The sequence below is a fragment of the Opisthorchis viverrini genome, assembly GCF_000715545.1.
Source record: "Opisthorchis viverrini unplaced genomic scaffold opera_v5_18, whole genome shotgun sequence".
Lineage (NCBI taxonomy): Eukaryota > Metazoa > Platyhelminthes > Trematoda > Opisthorchiida > Opisthorchiidae > Opisthorchis > Opisthorchis viverrini.
Window position 1 is genome coordinate 141,778 of NW_008751674.1, and position 18,029 is coordinate 159,806.

An 18,029-nucleotide genomic window follows, 5' to 3' on the forward strand; every position below is an offset into this window, starting at 1 on the left:
CGCTCGATATATAGGTGAGTGAAACCACCCGCCGCGACTACTATTCCAGGCATTGAATTGCTGCACATATATGAGACAAGCAGTCCAATGTCGATATCGCTGTCCGTGTTGGGGACCGGTCAGACATTCCAAAATTATTTTGAATAGGATTGCTTAAACCGTCAGTTGGGCAGGGAATACGAAATATGATTTCTTGTCGTCACACAGAATGTTACCATTCACATGGTGAAGCGTTCTCCAGAGCAAGTGTATTCCAAGGAATATCAGTTCCGTTTAAGGCCATTTGATCATTAATCAGACCTGATTACCATTCTAGACGAGAGCCAGCCCCAATCTCAGCATCACAATTTTTTCGGAGCCACCAGCACCTGTAATGATCTATTAGGAGCAAGAGTCAAGGCGAACGATCGCATTCATTGAACGCGGATAAAGGAGGATGGAAATGAACCACTCGTCCCTTCCCTAATCTAGCAATTCCTTACTGCCAAAAGATCGACCGGTCAGAAATTGAGTAAGTAGGGAGCAATTTGATGATACTTGAAATCTTGGGAAGACAAGTGCAATATTATTAGGTAGAAAACTGTTAACGAATAAATTCAGCGCAGAAAACGTGATACGTATTTGCTAAATGAAGCTTCACAGTAAGGGGCCAGATTGAGATAAACCACGGTTGATAAATTTGCGAGTGACAATGGAAATTTGTGTATCCAGGTCACGACTATGTCGCCTCCCCATAAATCATTAAGTAAACAACGATTCGATGGAACACGTGAACTCCACGCCCCAAGGAATTCGACGAAAAGCGATAGAGGCGTGAGAATTTTAATATGAAAACTGGCTAAAGGAATTGACATGCTGGGGCATAGATGAAACGAAAACAGAGTCTCAAGAAGCAGCTCCACAAATTGGGCTGCTCGGACATTCGGCGTCCTTCTGGACAACCGTCAATCGCTGGCCCACCGGGTTCGTACCGAAAACATTCGCAAGTGTGCAGTTCGATCCATCGTGGCGTGTCTAAAACGAAAACGAGTTACGTCGCAGTGCTAGTCCCAGAGCTCCAGCCATTGACTCACCATGAGTTGGAAATGTAACGCTTTATCCCCTCCATGGGGCCGGATGTAGAACACGTCCACAGTCTTCCCAGGCAAAACAATCCCTACCTTGAGAAATGCGTTGTCAACGACAAGTAGATTCCCACAATCGGCTTACCAGTTCCGTAATGAGTGCTTGTTCGTCCGAATTGGGACAACGCGGATCACCTAAATTTGATGGATCACCCGATATCATCGCCATGATAGCCATGAAAGCCGTTATGGATAAGGTCGAACAGAATACTGGAAGAAAAGAATAGGTATTAGCTACGATGTGATCCATTCCGCAACCTGTTCGGACATGCTAATTATGGGAAATACATCTGCCAGATCTACGTTGACTCGTCTCCAATAGAAACAAACACACAATTCATCCGTAAGTAATAATCATGCATCTTCATGAATACATTCCTTATCATGGAAACGTACCAGGGAAACCGATCATCATTTCGCTCCACTGCTTGACTTGACGAAATTACTGAACCTGGTGCCGGATATATATCGGAACAATGGCGTCCGACTCCGATAAACAGGATTGCCTTCCCGAAAAACACTGAGTGTTGGCGCCGAGAAATTCAGATTTGTCAAAACGCCACTGTTTTGACCACTACAACTGACTTTCGAATACCGGGGACAACACTGTTTACCAAACAAACTGGAAATCAAATCGGACGTGTTCGCATGGAAGTCAGGATCCAGGAGTACGGTAGAGCTGCACGAACATTCGGTGAGACACGGAATGTGGCAAAACTCCGTCCCTTCAGAATAATGCTGCTTAGGTCAGCGATCGCTGTTGTTTTAGGAATCGAATTGGCAATTCCAATCATTTACATTTCACAAACCTCTGTAAACATGTATTCCGGAAATCGAGCACTTTGTATTCGCCTGAATTGTGCCTGCTATACTGACCCGTGTTAATTAACTAGAAATAACTTGACATTTGGTGTGTTAAGATTTTTGTGGAATACACCATTTCGGAGCATTGACTTTCCGTCATCTAGGCTCTGCACGAGAGTGTGAGTTGGATTCGAATTGATACCGTATCGCTGAGTCTTTGTCCATTCAAAGACATCTTGGTCATTCAAACGTTATTGGGATTCGTTTTCCGATTGACAATGTGGTAAAAGTTATGGCTTGCGTTTAACGACAGTTGACATTTGCTAACCGCTCGGCAATATTTAGAAGGCTGAGATTGAGGGCTGGTTCTTCTTATTAGGATCCTAAACGGTTCTGAATTTCCCAGCAGACTCTCCAAGTCCTCGGAACTCATCAGTACGTAAATATTAGTGCGTTTTCTATTGGCAATAAGCGTATTTCTTATTTCGTGCTCGAATTACTGTCGAAGTAATTTTTTAGGAATAATTTAACGATGTTCGTCTTTTCCCCTGTGCGGACAGGCCAGCCTCTATTTTGTGCACAAATACGAAATTTATGTTTGTGATAGTGTGAGCTAACGCATATGTAAGCAAATGTTTACCTGAAATACAAGTGATGCGTCTAGCATTGCAATCCAGAATCCGCAAGTTCCTCAAACCCGTACACTACTCATGTGACAATGATTGTAGAATGTGAGGATTTCGAACGATTGGTCCTAATATAAAATTGATTTGGAGTGATTTTCTGCTAGTGCATCGGTCTGGTATTTAGGTAGAGATAAATAAAGGAATGAATGAGCGAAACGCCCGTCCACGGAATTTTATTCGCGATGCCTCATGATGAGTGAATATTTCGCTAGTTTCGTGCGATTTGGTTTCAAGTGGAACATAAGATCGTGGACTGCGCCGGTCGTGGGCTGCCGAGCAATTTTCCGCATCCAAATGAGTAATGCATCGCGATATCTCAAATATCGTAGCAACTGAAAAACGAGGCGTCCTTGTGCAGCACTTTCGGATGCCTGCGAACGTCACAAACGTAAGATTCAGTGGAGTTCCAGATGGGTCTTGCAAAATCAAGCTGGTCTGCAAACGACTGTATTTCTCTAATTGATTTGTTGTGATTTTCGCAAATCGACCAGTCCGGTAGTTAGATAGGAAAAAAGAAAGATCGAGTAAAAACCCGGTCCATGTAATTTCACCTACCATATGACCGCATCAAACGAAAAACGGAATCAAACACATACAAGCACGGGCTCATCGTGTAATCTAGGATGCTTCCTGGAGAGAGTTCAGCCAGATGTCTCCGTTTGAAGAGCCCGTGTTCAACAACCATTGTCACATGACACTTGTGTAATTTTGAGGAACGAGTAGCGTCGGAATTTCCAGGCTAATCCAAAGGTTTCCAGCGCGTGACCATCAATAACCGGTCGCTGGAAGACGGATCGGTAGGGAAACGTATCTTGAAAACAAAATAACTTCCGAAATCTGAAAAAAATTCTGTATCAGTCACAGTCCCGACGCGACGAGTTGCAACCTATTCATTCACGTTTGGAAAAACCTGTGCTAGCTGAATCTCGACGGATCATCGAATGATAAAGCTGAAAAGAAAATTGTTGCGCGTATTCAGGAATGGAACGTGAAGATAAATATAAGTTTGCAATCCCCCAATGCAGCATCCTAGAAGAACAGCAATACCATAACCAATAATTTTGCATAAGTCAGTCGAACTCAAACAGATGTGATCAATGCAGAAGCGCGATAGCCGCAAAGCAATGCTCCAAAATGGTGTATTCCACAAAAATCTTAACACACCAAATGTCAAGTTATTTCTAGTTAATTAACACGGGTCAGTATAGCAGGCACAATTCAGGCGAATACAAAGTGCTCGATTTCCGGAATACATGTTTACAGAGGTTTGTGAAATGTAAATGATTGGAATTGCCAATTCGATTCCCAAAACAACAGCGATCGCTGACCTAAGCAGCATTATTTTGAAGGGACGGAGTCTTGCCACATTCCGTGTCTCATCGAATGTTCGTGCAGCTCTACCGTACTCCTGGATCCTGACTTCCATGCGAACACGTCCGATTTGATTTCCAGTTTGTTTGGTAAACAGTGTTGTCCCCGGTATTCGAAAGTCAGTTGTAGTGGTCAAAACAGTGGCGTTTTGACAAATCTGAATTTCTCGGCGCCAACACTCAGTGTTTTTCGGGAAGGCAATCCTGTTTATCGGAGTCGGACGCCATTGTTCCGATATATATCCGGCACCAGGTTCAGTAATTTCGTCAAGTCAAGCAGTGGAGCGAAATGATGATCGGTTTCCCTGGTACGTTTCCATGATAAGGAATGTATTCATGAAGATGCATGATTATTACTTACGGATGAATTGTGTGTTTGTTTCTATTGGAGACGAGTCAACGTAGATCTGGCAGATGTATTTCCCATAATTAGCATGTCCGAACAGGTTGCGGAATGGATCACATCGTAGCTAATACCTATTCTTTTCTTCCAGTATTCTGTTCGACCTTATCCATAACGGCTTTCATGGCTATCATGGCGATGATATCGGGTGATCCATCAAATTTAGGTGATCCGCGTTGTCCCAATTCGGACGAACAAGCACTCATTACGGAACTGGTAAGCCGATTGTGGGAATCTACTTGTCGTTGACAACGCATTTCTCAAGGTAGGGATTGTTTTGCCTGGGAAGACTGTGGACGTGTTCTACATCCGGCCCCATGGAGGGGATAAAGCGTTACATTTCCAACTCATGGTGAGTCAATGGCTGGAGCTCTGGGACTAGCACTGCGACGTAACTCGTTTTCGTTTTAGACACGCCACGATGGATCGAACTGCACACTTGCGAATGTTTTCGGTACGAACCCGGTGGGCCAGCGATTGACGGTTGTCCAGAAGGACGCCGAATGTCCGAGCAGCCCAATTTGTGGAGCTGCTTCTTGAGACTCTGTTTTCGTTTCATCTATGCCCCAGCATGTCAATTCCTTTAGCCAGTTTTCATATTAAAATTCTCACGCCTCTATCGCTTTTCACCGAATTCCTTGGGCGTGGGGACTTTACCTCCTCCATCTAATTTTTCTTTTCCTGGGGATTTGTCGGGTAGCGAGAATGTCGTCTGCTTAATCCATAAATTCTCGGGCGCTTGGATGATATGACTCATATCTTGGAAGCTTTGTTATGCGACCATTTATGACCCTGTAGTACATTTGTCAACTTCGTTTGAGCAATTTATTATGGTAATTTAATTGATGGAGTGTCTGCATCACTGTATTATTTCGCGATCGCTACGTTGCTATACTTTGGAAGGTGTTTTTCTCATCCTAGCCTTATTCGTGAACCCTGGTGTGATTGACGCTAACGTAAACCAAGGTTGTGGAGATGAGTGAAAATTCATTTTCTTCTTTAATTTGTGTTTGATGAATGCCGGGTTCAAGAAGCGAATCATTATGGCTGAGGTTGTGAACAAAAGCGAGTAGTGAAGGCAACTGTTGGCCTCTAATCTTGTACGGACGATTCCACCGAGCATGTGATGCTCCGTTCATCATATGACGGGTGCTGACGACCGGCTGCTCAAATTCGTGCTCCTGTATAATCTTGTTTCATCAAACAAATTCGTCTAGGGAAGAGGAGGGGGACTTTCGAGACCAGAACACATTTCATCTCACAAAACCTGATGAACATTTTAAACCACAATTCAGCTTCTAGATTTCTATTACCTGCGAATGACCTGTAGGCTTTAGCACGTTCTTGGCTGTGTAATGCTTCGTGGTAGACTTGCTTCTTCTAAATTGCGCGACCGTACGTTCCGGGTGCACGTTGAGTGTCGGATGATATCATTCTCAACAGAAGTCAGCATTTTGGTCATACCCCTGAGCTTCACCGTCCATCTCTTGATTTATTCAGCGGAGCCCACTTGTCGGAGTTCCACGAAGAGCCGAGGACTTCGTCAGTTGTGAACTCACCAGATTGAGTGCTATCTACGTTGTGCACTGATTTGCATGTGGTCCTACCCCGCTGGACGACAACAACTAAACTTTACAACCTGACATTAGTTTCCCACAAGGTGTTGTTTTCCGCTTACCCAAACAATCTTCCATACATGCTAGTGCTTTGTAGATGCCTCAGCTGCGTCCGTGGCCTCCATTTGCATCAGGAACCCCTCCAGCATTTCCAAATTACCTCAAAATTATAAGTGGTTCATACAACCTGTTCAGGGAAACGATTTTAGAAAATACCCAAGTGTGTCCTGGAGTGCAAGATGTTTTAATGCACTGTGATAAGATATTACATGCTGTCTGTTGCCATTACAACAGACTTTACCATTGGGAATTTCACCATCTAAAAGCTCCTTAAATTTCCCAAATATCCGAAATTCGGCGTTTGGGTTGTTTTAGTGGACGCTTTTTGATACCCACAAATAATTTTATGGATATAAGCTCTGTGTTTCTGGTGTTTTCTCGCTCTTGGTGGTCGGTTAATGGGATCAATTTCGAAATGGATTTTGATAGCTGCTTCAGTGTAATACCACGCTTCGATAAGTTCGCGTTCTTGCCTCGTTCTTGCTTGCGCCAATATGCTAGCGCTACTCCAGTCGAAATCGTTTCCTTCCTGATTTTGTGTGTTCTCGGAAAAGTTTTCGCAGGCTTGTAACCGACGGTTGTGTTGTGCTATCGTAGGAGCTTTGGCGTCATTTCAGCGGTGTCCGTGGTGCCTGGGAGTGTGATTCGTTTGCTCGAATTTTATGTCGATGCACTGATCGTATTGAGCTTCCTCCAGATGAAATTCTTGGGGTACCCACTTTTCTGAAACAATTCGAATAGCCGTATTTCATTGATCTTGGATTCTGTTGTGCGGCGAATAAAAGTTGCATAACTATCGGGTAATGAATCCCGCTTACCGAAGTGAATCAATTACTTCATGCATAATAAGTTGTCAGACATGTTTCCACTCATCCCGTAGTGGCCAAGTTCGTCGCTGCGGGCGACTCATACACGCGGCAAGCGCTTCAACGCAGCTGTTCTCTACCCCATACTTGCTGTTCAGAATCTAAACCATTTCGCAGTACATGAAGCGCAAACCGATGCGAAAACCATGACTTGGAGTGCATATCCTAATGCGCAAATATGCTGGCGACACAACAAAACACATTGGCTTTCTTGATCTCGCTAGGTTCGTGTAAGGAAGCGAAGCCTCCTGCTGAGAACCGCTCAAAGGATAGTGGAGCAATCAGAGGTAAACAACCCGGATTTGCATTTTTCTAAGCAACTTACGACACCCTGCTGCACTTCCGCGATCTCTGCCATGTTTACCGCATAGCACTCCTAGGCGGGCGAACACGCGTCACTCCTGCTCACATCCTGAAAATTACATGCAGAGAGTGAAGACGCAAGTTTTCCGCTCTCGTCAGTCATTGACCTCCCACGCCTTCTGTTTTTTCCCCACCCCGAATCCACGTTGTCACACCTGTTTCCCAAAAGGCTGGTTAAGCCTGACAATAGACGATGGGGCTCTCCGCGGTTGTTTTGTATTCCCGCCGGTCGTCGCATACGTTGTTTAAATAATGGCTGACCGGATAGCCATGCTCCAAAGCAAGGCCAATTTTCCGTAGACTAGCTTTCCCAGTATGACTGGTTTGCAAGGAACATGGTCGCTGATGTCGTATGTATACCTATGGGGGTGGGGCGATAAGTCTACGAGATGTCAAGAGGTCTTGTTTTGTGCAACACCCTGCGTGCCATTCATTATTCTCATAAAATAATGATATAGTATTTAGGAGACGCGTGCATTGCTCAATTCTCACAGTGAACGTTTGAATCTAACGTGCTTGCTTCCGGAGCCATCGGCGTTTAGTCAGTTGGTGATTTGCCTCTTGGATTGAGACCGTCAATTCGATTGTGCAGAGATGGGTCAAGTTTGGGTTACGCAGAAATCAACTGGCATATTAGATCGTGCATACATCTGGTTCTGAAGAATATATTTTGGTGAGCCTCTGCATCGGGAAACATTGACGTTTCCAATGGGGATATCAAGCCAGTCAGTGTACGAGGCTGGATCAAGATCAGACAACACTCCGTCAATGTGTAGCACGTTGTGGCGTTGGGTTGGGTCGGGTTCGGGCAGTACGGTTCAATATAATCAGTTGAGTTCGTTGTCCTTGTGCACTTGTATAATTTTGTTGCCGCTGTTATGTTATGTTCCTTGTCGTCGTGTCTTAATCCGAAACTAGGCAATCGAGTGGGGAATGTAGTCGCGACGCCGAAACCAGAGAAACAATCACAATATCTGTCAAAGTGTTGAATTAAAATCTGCTGCAAATGCAAACTCTGTTTGGTGCGGCTCAATCGCGTTTGGTGGAAACCTTGAGGCGGCAATCCAAACTTAACAGCCAAATTGCGCTCGAGATGCAAGTTCAGTCGACTCAATCACCAAAACTATGACAGAGTTCCAATATGACCCTGATGATGGTCTAACTCTGATCCGCGGGTCATGTCGTACGCACATATTTCCAGAGTCGAACTGAAGCACAAAGCTGATGCATGCTGAGTGAATTATTGCTCGGAAGGCTTGGTGCAACGCAACACACACGGTATTGCAAGTTCATTCCGCCAATGTACTAGCGAGATCTCAGTTCCGACAAATTCGAGTAACAACTCTCAAAAACGTTCGCTGAGCGTTCGTCTCTGATTAGTTATCGCCTCGAATGTATGAGAGTGGCGAAAAAAGTTGTTCGATTAATACATCACTTATGCCGGTAGGTTCAATTTTGGATGTGAACAATTCAAGTTATCTACCTTGCGGAAGACCAGTTCAAGTTTTCGAAAACGTTTAGTGACAATCGCTAGAATGATTGCTGGGCAACGTTTTGCTTTTGACACAAAAGCTTCTTCAGGCCAAGAGTCTAGGTTTCAAGATGTTATGTCTTGATGTACGGTAGTGCAACTCTGTGTCGGTCCCTTGGCTTCCTGCTCCGCCCACTATGGTATGTCAAAACGCACGGTAGCTCTACACAGCCCTTTATGGAAACAAAGGAAAATCATTACAACTATATATATATATATATTGTAGTCACAGAGTGTTCCACAAGGTCGCGCCAGAGTGTCCGTGAGGTAGCGAGAAGCGTTGAGTCAAGGTGCTTGACTCGGATTGGCTGGCATTCTGACCAACCAGGGCATGCCTACATCTGGCCCGTGTCCTGCACATGACACATGCGTTCAAATGATGTGATGTTCGTTTATTAGGGATGGCCGGCCTCCAAACACACTGACGTATTTCGGTTTCTGGACAGCCACGAAACGGACGTCAAGCTTGGGATAACTGTGCTGGTATATGCAATTCTGGGGGCAGTGGGATATTTTTGGTTGGCTAAGGTAATCCGCAAAGATAGAACAAAGCCGATGTAGGATCACAGTTATTTCTCTAATCTGGTTGGAGATTGTTGTAGGTGTATATTACAAGTCAGGAAGAGTAGACAACACATAAACATGGCGTGTAAGGTACGCATTGCCGAAGGTTAAATATTTAGAAGACAAGGGAATGGGATGAGGTAATTGAAGCCCGGTGAGATTAAGAAGACGTCCGATCGGATAAAGTGCATTATTGGAAAAAAATTTAACCTTTATCACAATTAAGGTAGTGAAACAAACTGATTAGTTGGGACAAATTAAGGGTGGATTTTTACTTCATAGACTAGCAATCAAGCACGTTTTGAATCCACTAAAATATGCTATTATAGTACAAGAGATCCAGTATAAGGTCTGGTAAAAGCACGCAGAGGTGGTGCGGTTGGGGAAATCAAACATATAAAAACTGACGAGAGTACGACTTCTAAGAAGATCGACTAATTTATTTAAAAATTACTACTTGAAATTGACAGTACCACAATCCAGGAAAGAAAGCAAATCCGAGAGAAGTGATTACCACTTCAAGAAGCACTGTCCCTGGACATGTGGCTACCGAACACGTCATTTACAGTCCAACGAAATACAAGTCCGTAAAGGGTGGGTTAGGAAGCTGTTTTTCTTTGTGTAAGAATGGCTTTCATTGAAGAAAATGTCCATCAACAGGATCTGCATTGGTCAGGTAATCAGGTAATACTATGTGGATGGGCATGCAAGGCACATCAGGGGAACGAATTTGGAGCGCCGGATTCCATCGACCTGGAGGATAAAAGTGAGAGTAGTGGCATGTTTGAATTCTATGTTACTCGGGTGCGAATTGAAGGATGTGTTCTTTGGTAATAAAATATGGTAAACCTTGAGGTCCCCATCATCGTTATTTGAGAGGGTTGCATCGCAATTCGTGTGGCTTTCTTAGTAGCTCGTCTATTCAAATATTGTACAGGTGATTGCGGTAGTGACGATGACCTGTAGCACTTCGACATAAAAAATGGGTTAGATGAGACCCGAACCTATATGATAGTCATGGAATAGAGCCCTAGAACAGCCTAGAATCGCAAGCAGCTTCCAACTTATGTGTGTTGGAGGCGAAAATCTTTGATTTCATTGAAATGCCACCGTGGTTTGCATGGACAATGATTGTGACCAGACGTGTATGTGTTTGTTTCTATTGGCCAAAAATGCTCCCTCAACTTCACCTAGGACGCTCGATATATAGGTGAGTGAAACCACCCGCCGCGACTACTATTCCAGGCATTGAATTGCTGCACATATATGAGACAAGCAGTCCAATGTCGATATCGCTGTCCGTGTTGGGGACCGGTCAGACATTCCAAAATTATTTTGAATAGGATTGCTTAAACCGTCAGTTGGGCAGGGAATACGAAATATGATTTCTTGTCGTCACACAGAATGTTACCATTCACATGGTGAAGCGTTCTCCAGAGCAAGTGTATTCCAAGGAATATCAGTTCCGTTTAAGGCCATTTGATCATTAATCAGACCTGATTACCATTCTAGACGAGAGCCAGCCCCAATCTCAGCATCACAATTTTTTCGGAGCCACCAGCACCTGTAATGATCTATTAGGAGCAAGAGTCAAGGCGAACGATTGCATTCAATGAACGCGGATAAAGGAGGATGGAAATAAACTACTCGTCCTATCCCTAATCTAGCAATTCCTTACTGCCAAAAGATTGACCGGTAAGAAATTTAGTAATAAGGGAGTAATTTGATGATAACTGAAATATTGTGAAAACAAGTGCGAAATTAATTCGGGAGAAAAATGCTAACGTATAAATTCAGCTAGCGTCGGAATTTCCAGGCTAATCCAAAGGTTTCCAGCGCGTGACCATCAATAACCGGTCGCTGGAAGACGGATCGGTAGGGAAACGTATCTTGAAAACAAAATAACTTCCGAAATCTGAAAAAAATTCTGTATCAGTCACAGTCCCGACGCGACGAGTTGCAACCTATTCATTCACGTTTGGAAAAACCTGTGCTAGCTGAATCTCGACGGATCATCGAATGATAAAGCTGAAAAGAAAATTGTTGCGCGTATTCAGGAATGGAACGTGAAGATAAATATAAGTTTGCAATCCCCCAATGCAGCATCCTAGAAGAACAGCAATACCATAACCAATAATTTTGCATAAGTCAGTCGAACTCAAACAGATGTGATCAATGCAGAAGCGCGATAGCCGCAAAGCAATGCTCCAAAATGGTGTATTCCACAAAAATCTTAACACACCAAATGTCAAGTTATTTCTAGTTAATTAACACGGGTCAGTATAGCAGGCACAATTCAGGCGAATACAAAGTGCTCGATTTCCGGAATACATGTTTACAGAGGTTTGTGAAATGTAAATGATTGGAATTGCCAATTCGATTCCCAAAACAACAGCGATCGCTGACCTAAGCAGCATTATTCTGAAGGGACGGAGTTTTGCCACATTCCGTGTCTCATCGAATGTTCGTGCAGCTCTACCGTACTCCTGGATCCTGACTTCCATGCGAACACGTCCGATTTGATTTCCAGTTTGTTTGGTAAACAGTGTTGTCCCCGGTATTCGAAAGTCAGTTGTAGTGGTCAAAACAGTGGCGTTTTGACAAATCTGAATTTCTCGGCGCCAACACTCAGTGTTTTTCGGGAAGGCAATCCTGTTTATCGGAGTCGGACGCCATTGTTCCGATATATATCCGGCACCAGGTTCAGTAATTTCGTCAAGTCAAGCAGTGGAGCGAAATGATGATCGGTTTCCCTGGTACGTTTCCATGATAAGGAATGTATTCATGAAGATGCATGATTATTACTTACGGATGAATTGTGTGTTTGTTTCTATTGGAGACGAGTCAACGTAGATCTGGCAGATGTATTTCCCATAATTAGCATGTCCGAACAGGTTGCGGAATGGATCACATCGTAGCTAATACCTATTCTTTTCTTCCAGTATTCTGTTCGACCTTATCCATAACGGCTTTCATGGCTATCATGGCGATGATATCGGGTGATCCATCAAATTTAGGTGATCCGCGTTGTCCCAATTCGGACGAACAAGCACTCATTACGGAACTGGTAAGCCGATTGTGGGAATCTACTTGTCGTTGACAACGCATTTCTCAAGGTAGGGATTGTTTTGCCTGGGAAGACTGTGGACGTGTTCTACATCCGGCCCCATGGAGGGGATAAAGCGTTACATTTCCAACTCATGGTGAGTCAATGGCTGGAGCTCTGGGACTAGCACTGCGACGTAACTCGTTTTCGTTTTAGACACGCCACGATGGATCGAACTGCACACTTGCGAATGTTTTCGGTACGAACCCGGTGGGCCAGCGATTGACGGTTGTCCAGAAGGACGCCGAATGTCCGAGCAGCCCAATTTGTGGAGCTGCTTCTTGAGACTCTGTTTTCGTTTCCTCTGTGCCCCAGCATGTCAATTCCTTTAGCCAGTTTTCATATTAAACTTCTCACTCGTCTATCGCTTTTCGTCGAATTCCTTGGGGCGGGGAGTTCACGTGTTCCATCGAATCTTTGTTTGCTTAGTGCTTTCTGGGCAGACGACATGGTCGCGAGCTGATTCCACAAATCCCCATAGTCACGCGCAAATGTATCAGAACTGATTGGTCTCAACATGGCACCTTACTGTGAAGCAAAATACGTATCACGTAATTTTGCGTTGAATTCATTCGTCAACTTTGTTTGACCGAATTAATATTGCAATTGCCTTCGCGAGATTTTGGATGTCATCTAATTACTACCTGCTTACTTTATTTCTGACCGCTCGATCTGTTAACGTTAAGGTATTGCTAGATTAGGGAAAAGATGAAAGTTCATTTTCATCCTCCTCTATTCGCGTTCATTGAATGCAATCGTTTCTCTTTTTGCCTGCTCCTAATAGACCAGTACAAGTGCTGGTCGCTCCGAAACAAATTGGAATGCTGAGATTGAGGGCTGGCTCTCGTCAAGACGGTAATCAGGTCTGATGAATAATCAAATGGTCCGAAACGGTACTGATTTTCCTTGGAATGCACTTGCTCTCCAGAACGCTTCACCACGTGAATGGTAACATTCTGTGTAACGACACAAAGGCTATTTCGTATTCCGTGCTCAACCGACGGTTTAAGCAATCCTATTCAAAATAATTTTGGAATGTCTGACTGGTCCCCAACACGGACATGCATATCAACATTGGTCTACCTGTCTCACCAATTCATCGCCTGGATTAGTAGTCTCGGCGGATGGTTTCACTCACCTATATATCGAGCGTCCTAGGTGAAGTTGAGGGAGCATTTTTGGCCAATAGAAACAAACACATACACGTCTGGTCACAATCATTGTCCATGCAAACCACGGTGGCATTTCAATGAAATCAAAGATTTTCGACTAGGAACCGATGTCGTGGAATCCACTCACAATGTAATTTGGAGGATTCACACCACACATAATTAATGCGTTTCTGGCATCCGATTGTTTTGCAACGCAACGTTGTGTTCAACCCTACAAAACGCGGGCTTATTCCGACGACCCTCGCTCTGGGTCTGCTTTCTTGGAATATGTAGACGTATATAAATATCTGATCGCACAGTTGGTTTCTGATATATTGCGGGCCAATTTAGGTGGGCTTGGGAGAGTAACGGAATGAAACATCTAGCAACTGCTCTTCCGGTTGTGTTCTGTGTTGGCCATAGCTGATTGACATGTTGGTCCTACCCGAATATCATAATTCGCGTTACGGATTATTTTGCAATTAATCCATCGATCCAGTTTCGGTGTCCAAGGCGGTAGTCCCTCACAAGCATACAGTTTTAAAATCTGAGCGTTGGCTTCCCTCCTGTGGTTGGTTGAAAACACGTGGGTGTTGACAGCATAGCCTTACGGCTAGGGCTCAACTGATTGTTCATCATAACATCTGCTGAGGAGTGACCGTCCGTAGTCTGAGAATTGGTACTTGCCTTAGTGTTCGGTAGTCACGTACGCAGAACGTATGCCGTGGTCCATTCGCATTGTGCGTTTTGCAATACGCGTTCCGACGTGTCTGCGTAGCGTTAAGCTAGGCCGTTGGATTGGGATGCAATGGTTGGGTGGGGTCTTGGAACGGATTTGTCAAACTGAAGGGATGTGAATTGAGTAGCATTGTCGGATGCTATATCATTGGGCATACGGAATTTTGAAAATAAGTGTTGACGTTTAGAGACGGGTGCAATCCTTGTTTTTTCAGACACAATTAGGACTTTGGACCCCTGTTACTGTTTGATGAATAGGCTTCGTCTGTCAACTGGCACGCAAAATCCACATGGACTCCCGACCATGTTTTTTATGTCTGTGTCCAACAGGATTGGTGGTATTACATGGCCATCTGTAGAACGCTGTCACTTCTATCGGCGGCATCGCGGACCGTGTCAATACTCACGGGTGGTTAGTTCTTGGCTCGAACACTACAGCATGATGGTCACTTCAGACCGTAGTTCTGACTGCCATTGCCTGCTTCGTGAGCTCCGCGTTTGGCTGCGTCTTTGTCTAGTTTTTGCGTTCGGTTATGACATTGCTTGTGTTCATGTCGATTGCACACTGAAGATTTGTGCTGTTTAGGCTGACACAATCGCACAAAATTCCAATCGCCGCATACTGACGAGGGCTGTGATTCATTCGAACTAGCCGCCACTGGATTTGCCTCACTGTTCGCCAGGATTAGTTGGAAGTAGGAGAGGATGGAAGTCTTTCCAACATGGCCGATTAACCGGTGCTGGAATTCATGGGAATTTGGCTGAAGCGTTATATATGAATTTTGTTCAGATTTGGATAATAGCCTTGCTGTGATATCACAGTCTCAATGCGACTGACAATAAAACACTGCAACTGATCAATTATCAAATGAACTGAACCAGAAGAACTAGACTCTATGCTGGACCCAAACACATGTGGGTTCTCCATCGACCTAACACTTGTTCACCTACCCTAACACACCCAATCCCCTCCGCCGGCAACCAGCAGTGATTTAGCTTGGCTTATCGGATTGGTTCTCCTTTCGACTGAAATCTCGACTCAACTCGGAAACTAATCACTTGGCTTGAAGAAGCTTTTTTGTCAAAAGCAAAACGTTGCCCCAGCAATAAATCTACCGATTGTCATCAAACGTTTACGAAAACTTGAACTGGTCTTCCGCAAGGTAGATAACTTGAATTGTTCACATCCAAAATTGAACCTATCGGCATAAGTGATGTATTATTCAGACCACTTTTTCGCCACTCTCATGCATTCGTGGCGATAACTAAACAAGGACGAACGCTCACCGAAAGTTGTCGAGAGTTGTTAACCGAATTTGTCGGAACTGAAATCTCGCTAGTACATTGGCAGAATGAAGTTGCAATACCGTGTGTGCTGCGTTGAACCAAGCCTTCTGGACAACAAGCCACTCACCATGCCTCAGCCTTGTGCTTCAGTTCGACTTTGATAATATGTCCGTAGAGCATGATGCACGGATCGGAGTTAGACCGCGATCAGGGTCACACTGGAACTCTGCCATGCTTTTGGTGATGGAGTCGACTGAACTTCCATTTTGGTGGTCGAATTTGAGTTGCTTCCTAAAGGCGCCGCATCAAGCATACTTTGCATTTGCACTCCAGTGCCTAGTGTCAGATTAAGAGTCAACGAAAAGAAACCTAACGGCTTTATTGCGAAAAGCCGGTACAAGTGCAGAAGAAAATGTAATTTAATATTTCTTAAAATGATATTGCCCGAATTCTGTCCAAATCGGCCTCGTGCTACACATTGAATGAGCATTGTATGAGTTGACCCAATCAATGAAATTCATCGCTATGTGATGAGTGCAAATGAGGCACACAGCAGGATTGCCGTTAACAGACTGACCTCTGGTGTTGAACGCAACCTGGTCAATGTGTCTCCGATGACAAGAGAGATCATCCATAACGAGAATTGTGACCATTCTTTTGCCATTTGATGAAAGTATTATTCCCGTAGCAGGTCGTAAATCATTACCCTTGAAAAATGTAACATCAGCAAATTTGGCACAGACAAGACTTGTACGCAACGAATGAGATTTAAATAGAAGCGCAACGACACAACTTGCGAGCAAACGAATCACACTCCTATGCATCAAGAACACCGTTAAAATGATGGCAAAGCTCTCTCGAGCGCACAACACAACCGTCGGTTACAGGCCTGCGGAAAATAGCCGAGAACACACAAAATCAGGAAGCAAGCGAGTTCGACTGGAGTAGCGCTAGCATACTGGCCCAAGCGAGAACGACGAATAAACGCGAATTTATGGAAGCGTGGTACTTCACTGAAGCAGCTATCAATAAACATAGCGGGATCGATCCTGTTTACCAACCATCAGGAGCGAGAGATCGTCAGACACAGTGAGCTTTCGGCTGAAAAATTAACTAGACAATGAACCAATACGAAAGCAGGAAAGCCTTATTGCATTGAAGGAGGCGTTCAAACATAACACCAAATTAACCGGCGGACACATGGACACTGACCACCACCAATCAGGCTCAAGAACGTCAGACCACAAAATACAATGCCAATCAAGGGCAGAAGACAAACAACCGGCAAAACAAGGCTTTGGGAAGACCAATCGACATACAGTAGCACGGAAGACAACGCAACATAGATCACAAACGGACCAATGAATACTGGAAACTTGTTCCCCTCCAAGCAGCTAATCACGCAACAACGTAACACATAGTTTTCAACTGCGCACCCGATCCACCAATATTTCAACACATTGAGAGCAAGTTAGACACCTTATCTAGAGCTATCAGAAAGCGTCCACCAAAACTACCCAACCCCCGAATTCTGGATATTTTATAAATTTAAGGGGCTTTTAGATGGTGCAATTCCCAATGGGTGAGTCTGTTGTAATAGTATCAAAGAGCACACAATATTTGTAACACTGCAATAAACATATTGTGCTCCAGGACACACTTGGGTGTTTTCTAAAATCGGTCCCGTGAACAGATTGTGTGAAACACTTATAATTTTGAGGTGATTTGGAGATGCTTGGGAGATTCACTGATGCAAATGGAGGTCACGGACACTGTTCAATCATCTGTAAAGCACTAGCATGTATGGAAGTTTGATTTCGTAAGCCGAAAGCAACACCGTGTTGGAAACCAATGTCAGGTTGTAAAATTTTGTTATTGTCGTCAAACGAGAGAGAACTAGATGCACGTCAGCGCACAACGTGGAGCGCACTGAATCTGGTGAGTTCCCAACTGACGAAGTCCTAGGCTCTTCGGGGAACTCCGACAAGTGGGCTCCTATGGATAAATCAAGTGACGGACGGTGAGGCTCAGGAGCACGACCAAAATGCTGGCTTCTGTGCACATGGAACCTACAGTCGCGCAACTAAGACGAGGCATGTCTACCACGAAGCATTGCACAGCCAAGAACGTGCTAACTCCTAGGTGTCTTTCGCATGTAATAGAAATGTAGAAGCTGAATTGTGGTTTAAAATGTTCTTCAGATTTTGTGAGATGAAATGTGTTCTGATCTCGAAAGTCCCCCTCCTCTTCCCTAGACGAATTTGTTTGATGAAACAAGATTTTACGGAAGCACGAATATAAGCAGCCGGTGATCAGCACCCCACATATGATGAACGGAGCATCACATGCTCTGTGGAATC

General features: G+C 44.3%; 3 protein-coding genes across 3 annotated transcripts in view; 2 read left to right on the forward strand and 1 right to left on the reverse strand.

Moving 5' to 3' along the window:
- The window catches only part of T265_01622 (hypothetical protein), a gene marked incomplete at both ends in the record, with an annotated part of 8,844 nt that extends 5,545 nt beyond the window's left edge, over positions 1 to 3,299 (reverse strand). The window contains 2 exons of the mRNA XM_009165688.1: positions 1,210 to 1,334; positions 3,170 to 3,299. Of these exons, the coding sequence (XP_009163952.1) occupies positions 1,210 to 1,334; positions 3,170 to 3,299 (255 nt within the window). The remainder of the gene's footprint in view (positions 1 to 1,209; positions 1,335 to 3,169) is intronic.
- Positions 3,300 to 4,519: 1,220 nt separating this feature from the next.
- On the forward strand, positions 4,520 to 4,927 carry T265_01623 (hypothetical protein; the record flags this gene model as incomplete). The annotated part of the gene is made up of 3 exons (XM_009165689.1): positions 4,520 to 4,603; positions 4,653 to 4,739; positions 4,799 to 4,927. The coding sequence occupies 3 exons, from the start codon at positions 4,520 to 4,522 to the stop codon at positions 4,925 to 4,927; spliced, it is 300 nt and encodes a 99-aa protein (XP_009163953.1).
- A 7,443-nt stretch (positions 4,928 to 12,370) lies between these two features.
- On the forward strand, positions 12,371 to 12,778 carry T265_01624 (hypothetical protein; the record flags this gene model as incomplete). The annotated part of the gene is made up of 3 exons (XM_009165690.1): positions 12,371 to 12,454; positions 12,504 to 12,590; positions 12,650 to 12,778. The coding sequence occupies 3 exons, from the start codon at positions 12,371 to 12,373 to the stop codon at positions 12,776 to 12,778; spliced, it is 300 nt and encodes a 99-aa protein (XP_009163954.1).
- Positions 12,779 to 18,029: the final 5,251 nt, after the last annotated feature.